At 45.1% G+C, this 20,655-nt stretch overlaps 1 protein-coding gene across 10 annotated transcripts in view; it reads right to left on the reverse strand.

Moving 5' to 3' along the window:
- Positions 1 to 1,454: 1,454 nt before the first annotated feature.
- LOC125466670 (endothelin-converting enzyme 1) overlaps positions 1,455 to 20,655 on the reverse strand; it is a 294,487-nt gene continuing 275,286 nt past the window's right edge. For all 10 annotated transcript variants that reach the window (XM_048561509.2, XM_048561512.2, XM_048561507.2 and 7 more), the window contains 3 exons: positions 15,211 to 15,401; positions 13,643 to 13,738; positions 1,455 to 12,151 (listed from right to left, as the gene is read on the reverse strand). In XM_048561509.2, coding sequence (XP_048417466.1) covers positions 11,975 to 12,151; positions 13,643 to 13,738; positions 15,211 to 15,401 — 464 coding nt within the window. In that variant the 3' untranslated portion in view covers positions 1,455 to 11,974. The remainder of the gene's footprint in view (positions 12,152 to 13,642; positions 13,739 to 15,210; positions 15,402 to 20,655) is intronic.

Here is a 20,655-nt window from a genome sequence, read left to right on the forward strand (position 1 = left end):
ACATTCTGGCTATTGAGGGAGTGCAGCGTAGGTTCACGAGGTCAATTCCCGGAGTGGCGGAACTATCATATGTTGAAAGATTGGAGCGACTGGGCTTGTATACACTTGAGTTTAGAAGGATGAGAGGGGATATGATTGAGACATATAAGGTTATTAAGGGATTGGACACTCTGGAGGCAGGAAGCATGTTTCCGCTGAAGCCAGAGGACAGAGTTTAAAAATAAGGGGTAGGCCATTTAGAACAAAAGTAAGGAAACACTTCTTCACCTAGAGAGTGGTGGATATATGGAATGCTCTGCCCCAGAAGGCAGTGGAGGCCAAGTCTCTGGATACTTTCAAGAAAGAGATGGATACAGCTTTTAAAGATAGTGGAATCAAGGGTTATGGGGATAAGGCAGGAACAGGATACTGATTGTGGATGATCAGCCATGATCATAATGAATGGTGGTACTGGCTCCAAGGGCCAAATGGCCTACTTCTGCACCTATTGTCTATTTTGTGTGTGTGTGTGTGTGTGTGTGTGTGCGCGCACCTGTGTATGTGTTTGAGTTTGAGTGCGAGTGACTGTATGCATGTGTGTGAGCATTTGAGTGTGTTAGTGTGAGTGAGTGTGAGTTTGGGTGAATTTGTGTGAGTGAGTGTGACTGTGTGAGAGAGGGAGAGTGTGTAAGGCAGAGTGTGTGTGTGTTTGTGTGTGTGTGGGGGTGAGTGTTTGAGAGAGAGTGTGTGTGTGTGTGTGTGTGTGTGAGAGTGCGTGCGTGCGTGTGTGAAAGTGTGTCTGTGAGAGAGTGTGTGTGAGTGTGAGAGAGTGGGTGTGAGTGTGTGTGAGTGAGAGTGTGTGTGAGAGAGTGGGTGTCAGTGTATGTGAGAGAGAGAGAGTGTGTGCATGTGAGAGTGTGAGACAGTGTGTGCAAGAGAGAGAGCGTGTGTGTGAGAAAGTGTAAGAGTGTGTGTGTGTGTGAGAGTGAGAGTGTGTGTGTTCATCCAGCTCCACACTTTGTTATCTTGAGGTAAGAAACTTTTTTTTCACACAGTCTCTACGCTGCCACCCAGTCTCTGCTTGAGCCAACACTGCAGCCCTGAGCCTACTCTCTGCCAGGCACCCGTCTCTAGGCCCGACTTTATGGGCAGGAGATACTGCTTCAACATGACCTATTACTCCTCGGCAGGGCTAGGTCGTGCTAAAAGGCAGGCAGCTCCAGGAGGGACATGAGTCCTATGCAACGTGATAAACAGGCACAAATTTAACAGCACTGTGTGTGTGTGTAGACACCCAGCCACGGGCTGCAGGGTTCAAGAAAGGAGCTCGTCACCACCTTCTCGAGGGTAATTGGGGATGGGCACTAAATGCTGATCCAGCCACAAGCTCTGGACAAATGTGAAAACACCCAGTAATAGGTGGAGTGCTGCAGCTGTTGGAAGAATTGGTGTAAAGCCAAGAAACCACCACAACAAACATCTTCAGTAATGATTTAATTATAATTCAAACATTTCAGTCTGTATAAACAAAACACACGCAGTGGGCACCAACAGTTGGATCACATCAACCGGAAACCTCATTAACGAGACTCTGTACAACACTCACTCAAAATAACATTGGTCAACCTTACAAGAAAATAACATTTAGGTATATAAAATTCTGCAAATAGTTTCTCTTTACGAGCCAATATTAAGAGAAAATGAAGATTGATATGGTGATTGGTTACAGTCAGAAGACACATCTTGTGGTGAACAAGGGTACAGTTGCGATGTTTAAAAGGCATTTGGATTATTATATGAACAAGAAATGGTTGGAGGGACCATGGACCAAACACAGTCAGGTGGGACTAGATTACTTTGGGATTATGGCCAACATGGACTGGTTGGGCCGAAAGGTCTGTTTCTGTGCTATATGATTCTACCCCTTTGAGTGCTGAGGGCAGCTCTGGCGCCCAGGCCAGAGTCTAACTCTAGTCTAGAAATTTTTAAAAACAACCTGTTCAGAGATGTTATGGCACACCTCTGGGGCAGATGGGACTTAAATTTTGGCATCCTAGCTCAGAGGTAGGGACATTACCACTATGCCACAGAAACCCTCAGATTCATGGTCCACAGTGGGACAAGGGGATACTAATCAAATTGAAATTCTATTGCCAGGAAATTCTGGCTGATCCAAATTATTTTATTTCTTTAATAGGATATGGGCTTTGCTGGTTAAACCAGGATTTCTTGGCCCTCCCTTGAGGTGGTAGTGCCTTTTTGAACTGCTGCAGTCCGTGCTAACCACGTTTCCTCCTAATCCTGACATTCCGATTGCTACTTCACCCAGGAGAGCGGGTTCATACTGGCATCTTTGCCCACACATCTGCTTGAGCGGGTTTGAGCAGGCGCAGTCAGGTGACCGCCCATGCTGTATCCCTGATCACCTGACATCAATTTGTTCCCGTTTCTTCTCCCTCCCGAAGAGGAGAGAAAAGAATCCTTATTTCCCAGTTCGGGAGCCAGTGACCTAGCTGTCTCCCCGGACTTTAAGACCAATGAAACAAGAGCTCAAGTCAAATAATTTATTTTGATGTCCGTACCCTCTCCCCCACCAGTCACTGCTCTCCCTCATTCGTCTGTTCAGCGTCCTGAAGTTCACGCTTCAACATCAGGTGGCTCTGGAAAAGTCCCGGCAAATCAATAACTCAATAAGTGTCATTCTTTACATAGAAGCTTTTGTACTGTGTGTTGGCATTTTATTTTACCCATTGGTCTCTCCTGCGGCTTACACGCATGTAATAATTTCCATGCACAGTTATCAATCGCAAGCAATTTCCCTTCTGCTGTCCCTCTTGAAATAATACGACCTATGATTGATATCCCTCTGACTTAAAGAGAATAAAAGGCATGTGATGGATATAAATCGATTATGAATTCTAGTGTCGACGTATAGTGATGGGCACTCTCTCTTGACAGGGCCGAAAATATAACTTGGAAAATCTCAGCCTGAGAATTCAGAGAGAACAGAGTTAAAATACCAAATGCTCCTAAAAAGAAAGGCACACTGGACGTGCATCATTAACTCTGTTTTGTACCTCTTAAACTCAGGCCTGCTGAGTTTCTTTGGCACTGTTTTTTTATTTCAGACTTCCATCATTTGTGATGTTTCGCATTTATTACACAATATTCAATACAGCTGGAATATTCCAGCTGTATTGATAAATGTAACTGATTTTTATTATTCCCTCAGAGGATATCGGTTTGGCCAGTTTGCTTATCTAACTCTAGTTGAGAACGAGGAGATGAATTGTTTTCACAAACTGCTGCAGCAATTACAGGGACACCTTCTATGCTGTCAGGGAGTAAGTTGCAAGATTTTGACACAATCATATTTTAAAATTTAATTTGATTGCATTTAATTGCCAGTGGGACAGTAATACTTATTTTCTTTAAATAAAGGTATGTTTTAGCTCCTTTATGTTTACCTGCACACAAGGAATAGAGTTACATCTTGAATACTGGGCCTTTTATTGAGATGGCAACTGTTAAGCTCCTAGTTCTGGTCAAAAATAATCCATGAAAAGACAGTTACACTGGTTTCCCTGCCAGCAGGAAATTCTAATTTTAATGCATGATGGTGAAAGACTGCAGACAGGAGTCTTGAGGTTTGATAACAGAGAGAGTCGCTGACTGGGAGATGGCTTGGAGATTGAATGGGCTAAGTAGAGCAGCAGGTAAGTGTGCTCATAACTAGCATGAGCCACAGACCCATCCAAGCATCATCCAGTGACATAAAGTAACCTATTCCTCAAGTTAACCCATAATCAACCCTCAAACCACACTACCGTCCTCCAATTCCTTTCCAGTGCTTAGATTTGGTCTTCGGTTGCTGCCCTGCGGTCGTATCTAATTCCTCAAAACTGTTTGGAACCACTGCTAACACTCTCAATGCCCCACTGGACAGCAACAACTGGTTGCATACTGACTAGTTAGCAGATAACCTCTCTGCAGGTTCTCTTCCATGTCACTGTCAGTCCAGGCTTGGGAACTGTATCCCCATTCCTTCACTGCCCCTGGGTCAAAATCCTGGAACTCTCTCTGGATCGCCACACCCCAAGCAGCTGTTCAAAAGGCAGCTCAACAGCACCTCCTTTAGGGCAATGAGGGACAAACAATAAATGCTGGCTCAGCAAGTAATGCCCACATCTTGTGAATGAATTCAAAGGTTTTTTTAAACACAAATGATGGGCAGAGCTGGCAGCTTACAACAGGGGCTTCTCTCTTTGGAGAGTGTTGTGTTTGAGCCTTGTGCTAACAAATCCCTTCAATCCATGTGGCTTTCCAGTCTTCGGATGGATCATCTCAACCATTGAACACGCTCACCTTCCCCAGTGACGAGTATAGAAGACCAAGTGGCGTTTAGATGCTGGAGGATTTCAGATCTGACAGTTCACCCGCACTCATCTCTTTTCTCTGGCAGCAGAATCCAAAACAAGAGCGGGGGTGGGGGTGCATCATTTTAAGAATAAAGTTGCCCATTTCACAAAGGAACTTGGAATCCATTCTACATCCCCTGCACCCCACCCCCTCCGCCTTGATACCAGTGACTGGGAGAACCACTAAACTCTCACCACCAGGTGTCCACAGGCACTGAAAACTTCACAGATGCCTGCAGTGAGAGTTTGGAGGAAGGGTATGAAATGAATCAGCTCAAAAGTGGAGACATAGAGGCGAGGCAGAGGTTACCATGATCAATTTCTGAATCAGTGACTGCTCGGGTCCTGTAGGAGAAACCAGTTTTAAAGATGCAACATTGGAAATGAATGTGCCGGTTTTACTGGAGCGCTGTCCTGAGGTCATGTTGGACCAGAATGCATCATTCACAAGTTTCAATGGTTTTTCACCTTACATGCAATTATGGATCATCTTTGGCCAGCAATCTAACTGCGGAGAGCCCACATACACACACATATCTGCGCTCATGCTTTTATAAACCTGCTGCATTTCTGATTCATGTAGCCTCAGTGTAGAAAAGGAAAACATTCTCTCCCAGTTTCCAGGAATCAGTGACGGCACAGAACCAGGTTATGATTTCCTACTGTTTTTTGAATTAAAACGCCAAATGCTGCAAGCACTGTAATTCATGCTATACCCACTTAATGGGCCTGGTCATAGAATCATACACAACTAGACTCAACAGCCCATCATGCCAGTGCCGGCGCATTGATGGAGCTGTCCAAATCAGGCCCACTTATCTTTACTCTTTTCCCATAACGTCGCCATTTTCACTTTATTAGATGTTTCACATTACAGCCTTGGTTCAAACATGGACCAAACAGCTGAATTCTAGAGGTAAGGTGAGAGGGACAGCCCTTACATCAAGGCTGCATTCGACCGAGTGTGGCATCAAGGAGCCCTAGAAAAACTGGAATCAATGGGTATCGGGGGCAAAGTCTCCGGTGCCTGGTGGTGGTCATTGGAGGTCAATCATCTCAGGTCCAGGGCATCTCTGCAGGAGTTCCTCAGGGTAGTATCCTAGGCCCAACCATCTTCAGCTGCTTCATCAATGACCTTCCCTCTATCATAAGGTCAGGAGTGGGGATGTTCGCTGATGGTTGCACAATGTTCAGCACCATTCACAACTCCTCTGATACTGAAGCAGTCCATGTTCACATGAAACAAGATGTGGACAATATCCAGCTGATAAGTGGCAAGTAACATTTACGGCAAATAAATGCCAGGCTATGACCGTCACCAATAAGCGACAATCTAATACTGCCCCTTAGCATTCCATGGTGTTACCATCACTGAATCCCCCACTGTCGACATCCTGGGAGTTACCATTGACCAGAAACTCAACTGGACTCACCGCATAAGCACAGTGGCTACAAGAACAGGTCAGAAGCTGGGAATACTGCAGCAAGTAACTCCTGACTCCTCAAAGCCTGACCACCATCTACAAGGCACAAGTCAGCAGTGTGATGGAATAATCCCCACTTACCTGGAGGAGTGTAGCTGCCAACAACACTCAAGAAGCTTGACACCATCAAGGACAAAGCAGCCGCTTGATTGGCCCCACATCCACAAACATCCACCCCCTCCACACCAGACGCTGAGTAGCAGCAGTGTGTACTATATACAAGGTGCACTGCAGAAATTCACCAAAGGTCCTTAGACAGCACCTTCCAAACCCACAAACACTTCCATCTAAAAGGACAAGGGAACACCACCGCCTTCAAACTCCTCTCCAAGTCACTCACCGTCCTGGCTTGGAAATATATCACTGTTCCATCAGTATTGTTGGGTCAAAATCCTGGAATTCCGTCTCTAAAGGCATTCTCGGTCCACCCACAGCAGGTGGGCTGCAGTGGTTCAGGAAGGCAGTTCACCACTACCTTCTCAAGGGGGCAACTGGGGATGGGCAAGAAATGCTGGCCAGCCAGTGACGCCCAGATCCCACAAAAACAAATATTCAATTCCCACTGGGATTCAATCTTGAATCGGCTTCCACCACCCTTTGTGGCAGCGTGTTCCACATCAAAATATCTCACAAATCAAAGGAAACATTTTTCTCCTTCTCTGGTCCTTCTGCCAATCACCTTAAATCCCTGACCACATATTGGAATGCTCACCCCACAAGTGCTCTGTCAAAAAGAGATCAATTTTGAGAAATTAAACATCCTCTTACTATTCTCTGCATTGAGACCAAGCACAACTTTTCTGTCCTCTCATCTTTGGTCCACGTCGGGTAAATCTTCTTGACACCCTGAGCAAGACTTTGACATCCTTCCTAAGGTGCGATGTCTAGAATTGTACACAATGCTCTAGCAGAGATCAAACATTTCTCTCTCATGTTTCACTCTGAAAGGAAAAGGTCAAAAGTATTGTACAGGAATTATGACATTTTCTGCTTCATCTGTTCAATTGGAGGTTTCCAGCCTCAGTTATTGACATGACTGACAGTGCCGACCACAAACTGCACTTGTGCATGTCATTAATAAGGCACAATCATTTGCTTTCACAATAGAAATGAAGTCAATTAAATACCCACAGAATATTGAAGCTGCTAGAACACACGGGGCTGAAACGATGGAAGCATATGTTGGATGAAGCAGGGAGCTTGTGTGAAGAACACCAACAGGGACCAGTTGGGCTGAATAGCCAGGTCTTCGGCTGTGAATTCCGTAAACTATGTCTTCCTCGTTAACTTCCCTTGTCCTGACTTCATGCCCCTGTATGATTCCTTCAGTCAGGTGGAAATTCTTGGGGGTGTGAGAATGTTGACTTGCTCGTCAAGCTGGCTTGTTCTCGTTCAGATGTTTCTCACCATTCTGGGTGACATTATCAGCAGAGCCTCTGATGAAGTGATGTTATTCTATTCTGCTTGGAATTTATACTGTCCGGTCTGTTATGGTGAGTACTGTCATGTCTGATTTTGATCTGTATAGGTTTGTATATGGGGTTCTATATCAAAAAATACAGAATTGGACCCCATATACAACCCATGCGGATCAAAACCGGAAATGACAGTAGAATAACATCGCTTCATTGGAGGCTACACTGTTGATGTCACCCAGAATGGTGACGAAATGTCTGAAAGAGAACAAGCCAGCTCGGTGAGCGAGTAACAACCTCACCCACAACCTGAGCTACAGATCTTTGCCAAAATTTTTAATTCTTGGTGTGTGTTATCAGCCAGCTGAGTCCAGCCCTGCACCAACCCAACAATTGCTGCTGTATTTAGGAACAAGCAGGTATTTGGGTGCAATGATTTGTTCACCAGCTACTTGCTAGAGATTAAGAGAATCACTGAGGAATTGCATTAGCAAGAGTGCTTGGTTTACATAGGATTTTTCTCTTACACCAGCTCATAGTATACTCTGTAAACATCATAGTGACACTGCCCATTGATGGATATGTCAAAGGGACAGTAACGAATTTAAAAAAAACAAACTTCTTCAAAAACCAGACTTCTGAAACCCATATTACTTTGTTTTATGAGTGCATTAGAGGGACTTCTATTTCTTTCTGACAGACCTGAAATGATCCAGAAACCGGTCAAGATAGATCTGTAACCAGTGGTATTTTACACTGGTGTTGTACACTGCGAATTACCTCAAGAACGCAGGGTCAAATTTGAAACCTTTATGATGGTAATTCATCACAGCTCTGGAGAAGATTCATTTTGACCCACAGTCGCTGCCAGGCTGGCTGAGCTCCTCCAGCATTCTCTGGTTTTATTTCTGATTTTCAGCACCCATGGTCCCTCGCTTTTATTTGCCAATTATTCTTTGCAGTTTGCTGAGACAGATGCCTTAACAGTCAGAGAATCACAGCCTGAGGGTGGAGGATTTCACAACAGTTTCACAGAGGATGTTAAACTGGAGACCAACCTCATGAGATGGTGACAAGTCCATGTAGCTACCATTCCAGCAAAGGAAAGCCTAAGGGGAATGTGTCAACATTTTCTACAAGGTTCACAAAGTGAACAATCAAAAGCACAGGAAGAATCGTTATTTTCTGTCAGGTCCAATCACGCTATTGTGCTGATCTAATGATAGAGATGCACAGTCTACAGAACTGGCAAATGAATGGAAGTGAGAAATGGTCCTGGTGACAGTATTACTGGGACACTCAGGTTTTCCTGCTTGTGAGTGAAATTACAGTTTGCAAAAACAGTAAAATGAGGCAAACAGCAGGATGGATCACAGAAAAATGAGTCGACTAGTAAAAGTAATATTCAGCCCATGTACGAACCATATACATATATTCTTACACCTGTTACAGCCATGTGGCATTTAGTTAAATTCACATACATCCTTTGACAATAATTACAATTTCACAATATCTTCAAATCTCTTCCATATCATGTGTGTCTCTTTCCCCCAAGATGAAACATTTACTCTCACCCACACTCAGCACGGCCTCTGCAGACTGAGCAGCAGGAAGAGGAAGTAGAGCAAGGCAGGATGTAGCATGGTGGAGAGCCAAAAAGCTGACATTCTCTTGTGTGTGTTGATCAGAATGAGCAGAACTCTGAAAGTGTTGGTGCTGCTACTTTTCTCAGACTGAAAAATAATTGGTTGGAGGAGAGTGGGGGGACATTTAAATTTGCTTCTCTTTGTAAGTGGTTATCCAGCATTGGGGAAGTGATGTCCCAGTGGTATTATCAATGGATTATTAATCCTGAGACCCAGGTAATGTTCTGGGTACTTGATCTCAAATGCTGTCATAGCAGATAGCGGAATTTGAATTAAATAAAATTCTGGAGTTAAGAATCTAATGATGACTGTGAATCCATTGTTGATTGTTGGAAAAACCCATCTGGATTACCAATGTCTTTTACGGAAGGAAACTGCAATCCTTACCTGGTCTGACCTACATGTGACTCCAGACCCACAGCAAATGTGGTTGACTCTTCATTGATCTCTGGGCAATTAGTGATAGACAGTAACTGCTGGCCTAGCCAGAGATACCCTCACCCCATGAATGAATTAAAAAAACCTAATATTTTCCAGCAAAATATAAGCCTTCAGCTTTAGAACCCAATTTATAACAAAAGGTGAATATGAATTTAAATGAATTGATTTACAGTTTAAATGTGCAATAACTTATTAAAGAAGAACATAAATGTTCCGAATCAGAGGGAGAACTCAGGATAACTTGGGAGCACCACCCGATCACTGGGCCTTACCAACTCCACAATGAGGACCTGGAGATATTTTCACTGGACTGTTAATCCAGAGACCTGGGCAATTTTCTGGGGATCTGGGTTTGAATCCTGCCATGGCAGATGGTGGAATGTGAATTCAATTAGAAAATATCTGGAATTAAGACTCTAATGATGACCGTGAATCCATTGTCGATTGCTGGAAAAACCCATCTAGTTCATTAATGTCATTTAGGGAAGGAAACTGCCATCCTTACCTGGTCAAGCCCACTTGAGACTCCAGACCCACGGCAATGTGGTTGGCTCTCAACTGCCCTCTGGCAAGGAGGGATGGGCAATAAATGCTGCCTAGCCAGTGATACCCTCATCCCGTGAATGAATTAAAATAATTCAATTCACTTTTGGTGCCACCCACAGAAATGTGCACTGTGGAAACTTAATCTACGATGAGCTGACCATATCACACTCGTTCTTCAAAGGCTACGTTAATAACAGCAACTCACTAACCCCTTCCAAACCCATGACCTCTATCATCAAGAAGGACAATGGTAGGAAGTGCATGGGAACACCATCACCTGCATGCCAGTAAGTTAATTTACCCTATCCTGTTGCAGTGAGTAGGCCTACTGGACACAAGTCATATCCCTGTCTGAAACACACTCCCGGCATAGACCACGCCGTCCTCTCAACTCATTTCTACTTTGACCCCCAATCATCTCCATATATGAAATAGGAGGAGAAGTAGGCCATTCAGCACCCCCCCAAGACTGTTCTGTCATTCACAGCTGACCCCTGTTGCAAAATCTACTTTCTCACCTATCCCTGAACACTTGATTCCCTGCTGAACAAAACTCTATCCACGTCCACCTTGAAAATAGTTAACGTCCCTCCCTCCACCACCTACCGAAGCAGGAGGGTTCCAAAGTCACACAACTCTCTGTCAGAAAGAAATTCTCACCTCTGTCCCAGAACACTGACTCTGACCGTGAAATCAGTGCCCATCATTCTGGACTGAGCTAAAACAGGAAACACCTTGTTAAGAACGTTCAGGATCTTATACACTTCAACCAAGTCACTCTTGACTTGTGTAAACTCCAGGAGAAACAAAGTCCAGTCTGACTTGCTTTTCCCCGTAAGGTAACCCATATCAATCCTGTATCAATCTGTACAGCAAGGCTGGTATCTGGGATCTAACTGTGTACTCAGTATACTCCGACACAGGGCATTCACGGTTCACGTTATGGTGAATTTTACATGAGTGGACATTGTCAATGTTTCCCAAACAGTGGGCCAGCTTCCTCCTGATGGCGCAGTGACCTCATTTAGAAAGCCCAAGGCTGGTAGCAGATTGATTTCATTCCACATTGCCAACATAGCTCATTAACGTTACGGTGGTAAGAAGCTGCCACCTCAACGACCTCACGTATTCAGGGCATGGCTCTGGACAGTTGATTGGGGATAGGCCAGGCAAGAGTCTACATGCCCACCAGCTTGCAAACAAACCCACCACATGTCAATGGGGTTAACTGAAAAGCAAGGACTTATTCCCTCCAGGATATCCTCACCATCCTGCAGGAGTTCACTTTGGGGTCACTGTGTAAGGGGGCAAGGCAGATTCATGGGTTGGTGAAGAGTTTGACCACTCATCCATCTGTACCTCTTCCCACAGCCGAAGGGAGCACAGGACGCGAGAGAACAACTGCGTAAATGGGGAGAAGACATTGAGAATGGGCAGCAGCTAATGAGGCAGTTAACATTCAGAATTTCTCTCTTGAATTAAATTACATTTCAGCATACTTAGTCCAAGGCAGGTACACTCCACCCATGACTACAAATGATAACCAGCAATCAAAATTTGACACTGGGAATTTCCTGGGAATCTCCCAACTTTGACCGAAAAGATCCGTTTGCCAGTGCAGTCAGGAATCTCCCCCAGTGACACAGAGACCCACTGCAAAACCTCTGAGGGTATCCCCCAGGCTCATTCTTTTACAATATTAAATGTTCATTTTACTAAATAGAAATAGTTATTTAAAACGTGTCCTGCAGAAAATCAGCAATTGTGGTTTGGTGATGATTGTCCTTCACTCTTTGAACAATGCTGTCCCTTAACACCTGGAGTTTTAGTCACTTGCAGCGTCTCTCAGGTTCCAGTAGCATCCGCTGTTCGGGAAACTGAGTATAAGATTTACACTGCGCGATTTGCAGGCTTTTCGATAAAATAAATCTCCCTCCTTCACGAGACAGGGTAATGTCCTGATTGGGGCTTCCCCACCACCTCCCCCCACCAAAGTCTCTCACGCTTTGTTGCTCCAGGAATTTTGGGCACTCCACTCTCCGCACTCACCACACCTCACACTTTCTCACGGGGTTCATCGGGCTCCCCAGGGGGCAGTTGAAGTGCTTGGCGAATTCCACCGAGTTGGCCACAGTTCCAATCACCCTGTACATCGAGGGGCTGTGGGGATCCGTGACAAGCCCCTCGTGGGCACTTTCTGGGGTCCGCACTGAGCACCAGACCTGAATGAGGCAGAAAATAACATGTTCCCCACTCTGCAAACACTCACTGCATTTTCAAAATATGTCATTGGTTGTGTGGCGCTTGGGGGCCATACTGAGGTCACTATAGGTGCTAGCTGAATTAAACTGATTAGGAAAACGCTAAAGGAATTCTTGTGCAGCATACAAGCAAGACAGGCATTTGTAGGCAGTGACCTCGAACATTGCCACAGGCTTGGTAATCCAGAAACCCAGGCTCGTGGTCATGGCCCCAAATCGCACCGGGGCAAATGGTGAAACTTGATTTCAATAAAAACCTGCAGTTAAAAAGTGAGCCCAATAGTGACAATTGTTCATGGTTGTTAATACCCACCTGGGTCACTAACTTCCTTTAGGGAGGGTAAATTTGATGTCCTTCCTATCCAACATGTGACTCCAGGCCCACACTGTTGTGGTCTACTGTGAAGTGCCCTCAGGGCAGTTGGGAACAGTCAACAGATGTTGGCCTAGCCAATGATGCCTGCATCCTGTGAAACATACTAAAAAATAAATCCACATTAGCCCCTGACTGGGTGGCTCGCTGGGCCAATTCAGAGGCCAGTTAAGGGTCATACATAAGGATATACCTGCAATTTTCCACATTGTTGGGTAGATGCTAATTGCAACTCTGCTGGAAGAACTTGTCTAGAGAAGCGATAATTTCTGAAGCTCAAGTCTTCAGGACTATTACCAGAATATTGTCAGATCTAATAGCCTTTGCAGTATTCAGTGTCTCCAACTATTTCTTGATATCACATGGAGTGAATCAAATTGTCTGGTATCTGTAATACTGGGGACCACTGGAGGAGGCTGAGATGAATCAGCACTTCTGGCTGAAGATTGCTGGAATGCTTCTGCCTTATCTTTTGCACCGATGTGCTGGGCAAGACGTTACAGGATGGGTTATGGTGGGGGAGGAATGGCATTGGCAGGGAAAGGGGGCCCAACGGACCCAGGGGACCCCAAAATGGAAGGTGCCCCTACACCAGCCCAGGCTGGGCAGCTGAAAGGTGCTGGGCTTCATGCATGATGTAGACCTTGCCTGTGGGTAAGGTAGTGATGGTGCTGGTGATGCCCCCAATTCACTGGCTACTCAAGGGTGTCCGTGGGCCCAAGGGTGGGTACATTGTCTGGCATCTCCACTGAACCCTTGTAACACTCTGGACACAGGTAATAGAGAGGTCAGCAGGCAAGGTTTGACCTACTCCTTAAGTGGAAGTTTTCGGAGTTATCTGTCAATACTAATCCAGCAGTAAAAGTGGGATATTTTAACAGCAACAATGCACTTTCAGATAGTGACTGCCTTAGAATCACAGGGACATCAACAGTACAATCATTCATACAATCAGAATTCCTAGGGGATTGGTCTGGCAAGGCTAGGGATTGGAGCCTTGATTAGAAATCCAGACTTCCACTAACAAAGCGTCCCAGGAATGTGAGACCTCTGTGTAGATAAATATTATTTCACCTCACCTGAGCAAATCCAAGGAAGAAGAGCTGCCTGTTGCTGAGGCCCAGGGTGGGCAGAGTCAGTTCTTCACCGTTCCTTTTCACCCAGTTCTCATAGGCCTGAGGAGCAGATTCGTTTATTGAGGTCAATAGATTCATGCACACAATCCCTTTAACATCTTCTTTGGTTTACGAACAAAGCCAAGTTGTTTTGAATCATTTACTGGGAATTGCTAAATAAACAACAAACTTGCATTTGCACAGCACCCATATACCATTTGAACAGTACTGCAGAATCTTTTCAATTGACTAGAGGAGGATGAACATCACATCCGAAGTAACGCACCTCAGGCAGTGTGGGACTCCCTCAGTGCTGCACTCACCCGAGGGACATGCTCAAGCTACAGCAACATCTGCCTGATTCAGCGATCAAGAGGCGTCACAGCCCATAACAGCACTGAAATCTTTCTCTGGCACGCTCAGATTCAGCAGCATTCTGCACTGCTTTATACCCTTACTTTTGCAGCAGCAGAACTTAATCACAGCAGGTGACCTGAGGATATAAACATCTCAAACTCCATCTTAGCTGGGGATTATTTGAAACATGGTATGCTACTGAAAGCATGCCTCTCTGTGTCACTCAACAGCTTAACATTAGCCCAGACACTTGTGTACCCAAGAAATGTAATGGGTGCATGCAGTAGTTATCTGCCTTTGGCAGTCCAAACTGGGAGGGCGGAATTGCTTCTTCTACACTGTTTAGCTCTGGCATAGCGTAGTCTGGGGCAGTGGGAGACCTTCCCACCTGCTGTCACTTATTGTTGGTTTAAGAGGAGCTGGGCCTTCTGCAAAGCTCAGCAGGGTCATTCCACAAGTAAAGCACCCACACACCCCTTCCTTCCCAACTCTGCCCTTTCCCTCGGCCATTTCCCAAGGAAGGGGATGCAGGACAACCCAATGGAAAGTAGGATTTAGCCAATTACGCTCGTTAAGTGCCACTGAAGGTCAGGAAGAGGGCATCAATGGAGATTCTCCACCTGGGAATACAGGGGTGGGGTAGAGGCCTCAGCTGCACAACGGGCATTCCTAGCAGCCTGAGGGCTGTAGAGCACGGTGTAGAGGAGCACCTCCACCCCCAAACCTACCCACAGAGCTGGCATGGCTGCATTAGCTTTCTCTTTCCAGATGAAGAAGATGGCGACTTGCCTCCTCCTCCTTGCTGAAGAATCCTCTCTCTCTTACTTACCTTCCATTGCAGCCGCCTGCTCTGGTAAAGCAGGGAGGCCACTGACTGGCCAGCAAGCCTCGAGAGCACCGCCAATCGCTCCCCTCACCCACCACTTTCGGTTGGATGATGAGCCCACCCTCTCGCTGTTGACTGGGGAAGAACCGGCCAAAGGACTGAAATGGGCGAGTTTGACTCTCTCCTCACCGCACCCCCCCGTCATGTTCAGCCTGAGCTCGGGGCAAAGCTGTGAGCAGCGGGTGAGGCCAGGGCTGGAGTCTGAAAACCTCCTCATGTCAATCACGTGACATGTCTATCAGATGCCTGAGGCATTCAACAGGAACCTCAATGAACAACAGGTACTTACATGGTAGGCTGCTTTCAGACCTCCATTGTCAGCAATATTCTCTCCCAATGTCTGCTTGCCATTCACTTGCTCACCATTGATGGTGAAGTTATTGTATTGCTCGATCATGCACTCGGTCTGGTGTTTGAAGGCCTCCACTGAGGAGTTCTTCCACCATGACCTCAGGTTGCCATCTTTGTCATACTCCCTCCCTGCATGTAAGAAAAATAATTACATCCATCAATGATTACTTTAGCGAAGAATCAAGAATAGTCAGCAATGAGAAGACAAAAATTGAAGATGATTTAAAAAGAAAATCAAAAGCAAGCTGAGGAGGGTTCGTTTTGTAACATAGCAAGTTATGGTGGTCTGGAAAGTGCTCTCCAGAGGGCAGATGCTCCAATATTCCATAGGGTTAAAACACAGAGCTCTTTGTGGAGCAAGAGCATGAGGTTGGACAGATTGTATTACTCTTTCAAGGAGATAGCAAGATGGGCTGAATGGTGTCATTCTATTCTGTGAGACAGTGAAAAAGAGGCACGTTGCTTCTTTCCAACAAGTGCTTCTAGATGCTTATAAATGCTGGTTATAATGTCTCAGGGCCAGCTGTTGAGCTGAAACACTCTGTTGAAAATAAATGGGGTTAGACTGGGTGACCAGAGTGGAAATGGGCATTGTACTGCCATGGGATACAGGGGCAGCACTCTGGGAATGTGACCCCAGGTTCAGTGAGGATGGAGGGGACAGTCTTCCTTGATTGAAGAGCCTGAAGCTCAAGGCTATGTGCAATTTCAAGATGGATTTCCACTGGTTTCTTTTGTATCTCAGCTCAGGGATCGATGAAGCCTCCTGTGTTTCAGCACCTTGCTTTATATCACCATTTTATCATCTGAGCTGCTTAAGGGAGCAAAGTACGTTAGAGAGAAATTGCCCTCATGTAAACAGTTCACTGTTAGTGGTTTGCACTATTTACAGATTGATTTTAACAACAGCTGCTGACGCTAAAATCTGCTAATATTTCTACTGCTTTGGTCAGAGCAAAAGAAAGGGGAAGACTGAGAGAAACTGAGGGAGAGAGAGAATACCAAAATCTTTAATATAATATCACAAACTGAGGGTCTCCCCAAGTTCTTTAAATTGAAGTGTAGGCATTGTTGCAATGTAGGAATGCACAGCAAGCTCCCACAAATAGTGACATTGGTTGAGGGATAAATGTTTCCTGGTCCCCCGGAGAACTATCCTCGTGTCTCTGAAATAACCAACTAGTTTATCATCATATCCAAAAGAATCAGTTCATCATTGGTCCTTTCTGAATTTCTGCACATTGCATCTAGGACATTAATGCCTATTGGCTGTTGACAGCTAGTTCTATTTGGTTTCTGTATTCCCATCACAAAGAGATATTTGTATTTACCAACTATTAGTTAAGAATGAACGTTTCAGTACAAAATATGATGGCTGAAAATAGAGACTGCACCACAATTTTGATAATTTATGTTCGAAGTTAGATTTACAAGTGTCTATTTAGAGAAAATAACTTGTTATGTTACACAGATATTGGAAGGAGTAAAAATAATTAATATTTCCAAAACCCAAAAGAATTTAGGAGTGTAGTCCCTCAAATTAAAATGAAGACATGGGGAACAGGGTACACTGCTGACATTTCTGCACAAGGTGATAGAGTCATACAGCATGGAGATAGGCCCTTCAGTCCAACCAGTCTCTGCTGTCCATAATCTCTCAAATAAACCGGTGCCAGCTTCCTGCCCCTGGCCCATATCCCTCCCATCCTTTCGTATTCAGATACTCATCTAAGTATCTTTTCAACACTGTATCCACACGCACCACCTCCTCAGAAAGTTCACTTCACAGTCAAACCACTCTCTGTGTAAAAAGCTTGCCCTTGTGTCTTTTTTAAATCTCTCTTCTTCCCCCTTAAATATATACCCCCAAGTCTTGAAATCCTCTGCTAGGGAAACGATGCATACCATCAAAAGATATTATCCCTGTCTATACCCCTCTTGATTTTATAAACCTCTATATGGTGTGACGTTGAAAAAGGATTACTCCCATTATCTCAGAAAACATTTTTATAAAATTATTAACTTTTGGCAGTCTATTTAATGGATGTTACATTTGGGCTTAAATTCACCAGATGATCTGTGAGCCAAACCTTTAATTAACTTGTGCTATTTATTTTGGTTAGAAGTCTCTAATCTCTAATCCTAAAGATGAATGCAGCGTAATCTGAGATACTGTGGGTTGATTTACCAAGCCCTTGGAGGTGGGAGGCATGTTGGGGGGGGAAGGAACAAACTGAGTTATAAGTGTGATGGATCAGTTGGTGGGTCCGCTCCAAACCTTCATGTGCCTCTCTCGGGGCAAGTGGAGTCTAAAGTGCTAGCCTGTCTGGCAGGAAGCCCACTACGTTGGGTAACTGGGTAATTCAGTCCTACTTGCTACCAGAAGGACATCTTTACCCAGAGTCAATGGAGCTCCCACGTTATATTAACACGTCAGTAAACCCAAGGAGCTGAGTGAACAGTGCAAGGTTAGACAGCAGTGGGAATTCAGGGTTTCTGATCATTAGCAACACAGGGACAATAATGCTGATCTACTCCAGTGGCAGACAGCTGCTTTAGCCAAAGGACTCTTACAGGCTTCTGTGAATGACAGTCCTGGGACTGCTGACACCTCTGTGCACGGTCCTCTGTATCTACCCCTCCACAGTCTCCTCAGCAGCACTCACACTGTGGACCCAGAGAAAGCAACCAGTCACATTGACAATGGGGAGGTCTGTATTGAGCTCCTACCTTCTGACACAGCGCGCTGGCTCTTATTGAAGGCGAGAGATTGAACTGAAAATGATCTCAACGGTCAACAGTCTTCAAGTTCCTTATAAGTTGGACACTCAGGGTTGTTCTTGTGACAGCACTAGCCTGAACAAAGCAGCCCTGTTTGATTGGCACCTCACCCAACATCATCAACATTCACTTCCTCTGCCACTGATGCACAGCGGCAGCAGGACAGCCCCATTTACAACACAAGTTCCTCCTACAGCACCTTCCAAACCCACCATCACTACCATCCCAAAGGACAACAGATGCAGGAGTACACTGCTGCTTGCAAATTCCCCTCTGAGCTACACACCACCCTGACTCGGGACAACGTCACTGTTCCTTCAATGTTGCTGGTCAAAATCCTGGAACTACCTCATGTACACCATGCAGCGTTTTAAGGTGACAGCTTTTCCAGGGCAATTAGGGATGGGCAACAAACGCTGGCCTGGCCAGTGATTTCCTCCATCCCACTGACAAATGTAAAGCAAAGTTCATTGATAACAGCAAGAGAGACTGGGAAACTCAAACCAGTTCATAATCTTTCAGTGTTACTTGTAGCGCTTGCCATGAGGCAATTACAACAGCAATTTGTGCAAATATAGTACCAGCTGAAAGTGTGACCACTGATGGTGGCTGATAAAAATCAGCAACGTTCTTTGGGCTTGGAATCGGAGCAGGGCTGATATCCCAGAGTGTGGGTTGGGGGGGGGTAGTGCTGAATGACATGTCAGAGATCAGGAAAGGTGAAGCAGGGTTTGGAAGATTGGAATCTAATTGGGAAAAGCTACGTTAAAATGTAATCCATTTGAGAGACCGATTGTTCTTGGATAGTTTAAGGCTTGTAGATTCGAATGGAGAACATGCAGAGTTCTCAAATCTGCAGAGATTTCCAATTAACCTACCCTGATGGAGTACAGCCAGGATCAAAACTGACATGTATCCTGTGTGCTCAAACAATTTAGTGGGGTTATCAGATACAGAAAATGAGTGGCCCATGGGACTCTTAAAGCTAATGACCAGGAAATTTATCTGGCCAAACAGGAGACTGGGGATTTGAGGAAAAAGGATAATCTGTTCTCTAGTGTACAAACAGTAATCTCATGTGACTGTTACACAATAAATGCTAATGAACTACATCAGGTTCGCATCATTTGGATATTGCTGCAAGTGAAATTTAAGCTTGACCTGTATCTGTGGTGCTGACTAGATTAAATCACTCCACTTTTCCATCCCTCACACACTAAGTGCAGCAGTCAATTGGTTTCACCTTAGACCTGCGCTAAGAGAAGGGCTGAGATTGCTAAGTCGACCAGGCTGATGAGTGGGGTAATCCTGAAAATATATATCCACCTTTGAGCAGTCCAGAGATAACCGGGATTGAGATACAAACATTAAACCTGCTCATGTCAAATTCTCTGACTGAAGCTAACTGAGCTGTTAAGCTGTTTCATAGAATCCCCACTGTGTGGAAGCAGGCCAATAGGCCCACTGGATCCACACTGAACTTCCAAAGAACATGCCACCCAAACCCATTCGCCCTACCCTATGCCTGTAACCCTGCATTTCCCATGGCTAATCCACCTAGGCCTGCATATCCATAGCCAACTCATTTACCTTGCACGTCTTTGGACTGTGGGAGGAAACCGAAGCACCCTGAAGAAACCCACACAGACACGAGGAGAATGTGCAAACTCCACACAGACAGTCACTCCAGGGTGGAATTGAACCTGGGTCCCTGGCACTGTGAGGCACTAACCACTGTGTTCATGTTGAACTGGCCGACCTATCCCAGTCGCAAGATAGAAACGTTACACCATCATTCTGAGGGAAATGGTTTCATAGTGGTAATGCCACTAAGCAAGTAACCCAGAGTCCCAAGCTGAAAACTATGGCATTAATCTACACTTGAAAATGTGACAGAAACCTCGCAGCTTTCATATCTGGATTATACTGGGCTTTTGTGTAAAATACCCATATTCCACTGTACGTTTTCTGTCAGACGTTTCTCCTGATGATTTTACTTTGAGCCAATTAGAGTAGAAAAGGTATAGACTGTGCCAGTCAGAAATGAGGAATGTTGTGCAACAAGGTCAGGTCACAATCGACCGCATTGTTGTGGGTCTGGAGTCGCATGAGGGCCAGACCAGGTGAGGATGGCAGTTTCCTTCCCTAAAGGATATGAGTGAGCCAGGTGGGGTTTTACAACAATCAACCATGGTTACATAGTCACTGTTAGGCTTGCTGTTAATTCCAGACTTTTTAAAAATTGAATTCAAGTTTCCCCATCAGCCACGATGGTTTACAAGCTCTTGTTCTCAGAATGTTCTGGTTGACAGGTTCAGTAATATTACTGCCTCTATCAGTGTGACACTGAGGGAGTCAGACACACACGATCCCCCATCACTATTTCAAAGAGGAATTCTCCACAGTGCCTTGACCAATTGTTATCGTCCAACCAAGGCTGTGAAAATGGGTGACATCGCTGTTTGTGGGAGCTTGCTGAGCACAAATAGGCTGCATTTCATATCACAGAGTTCAGAAGGTATGTCAGCAGCAGTAAAGTGCTCTGGATGTCACGAGTTGATGAGTGGTGCAGTATCAATGGAAGTTCTTTCTGTGACACCCA

The sequence above is a fragment of the Stegostoma tigrinum genome, chromosome 28, assembly GCF_030684315.1.
Source record: "Stegostoma tigrinum isolate sSteTig4 chromosome 28, sSteTig4.hap1, whole genome shotgun sequence".
NCBI classification, from domain to species: domain Eukaryota; kingdom Metazoa; phylum Chordata; class Chondrichthyes; order Orectolobiformes; family Stegostomatidae; genus Stegostoma; species Stegostoma tigrinum.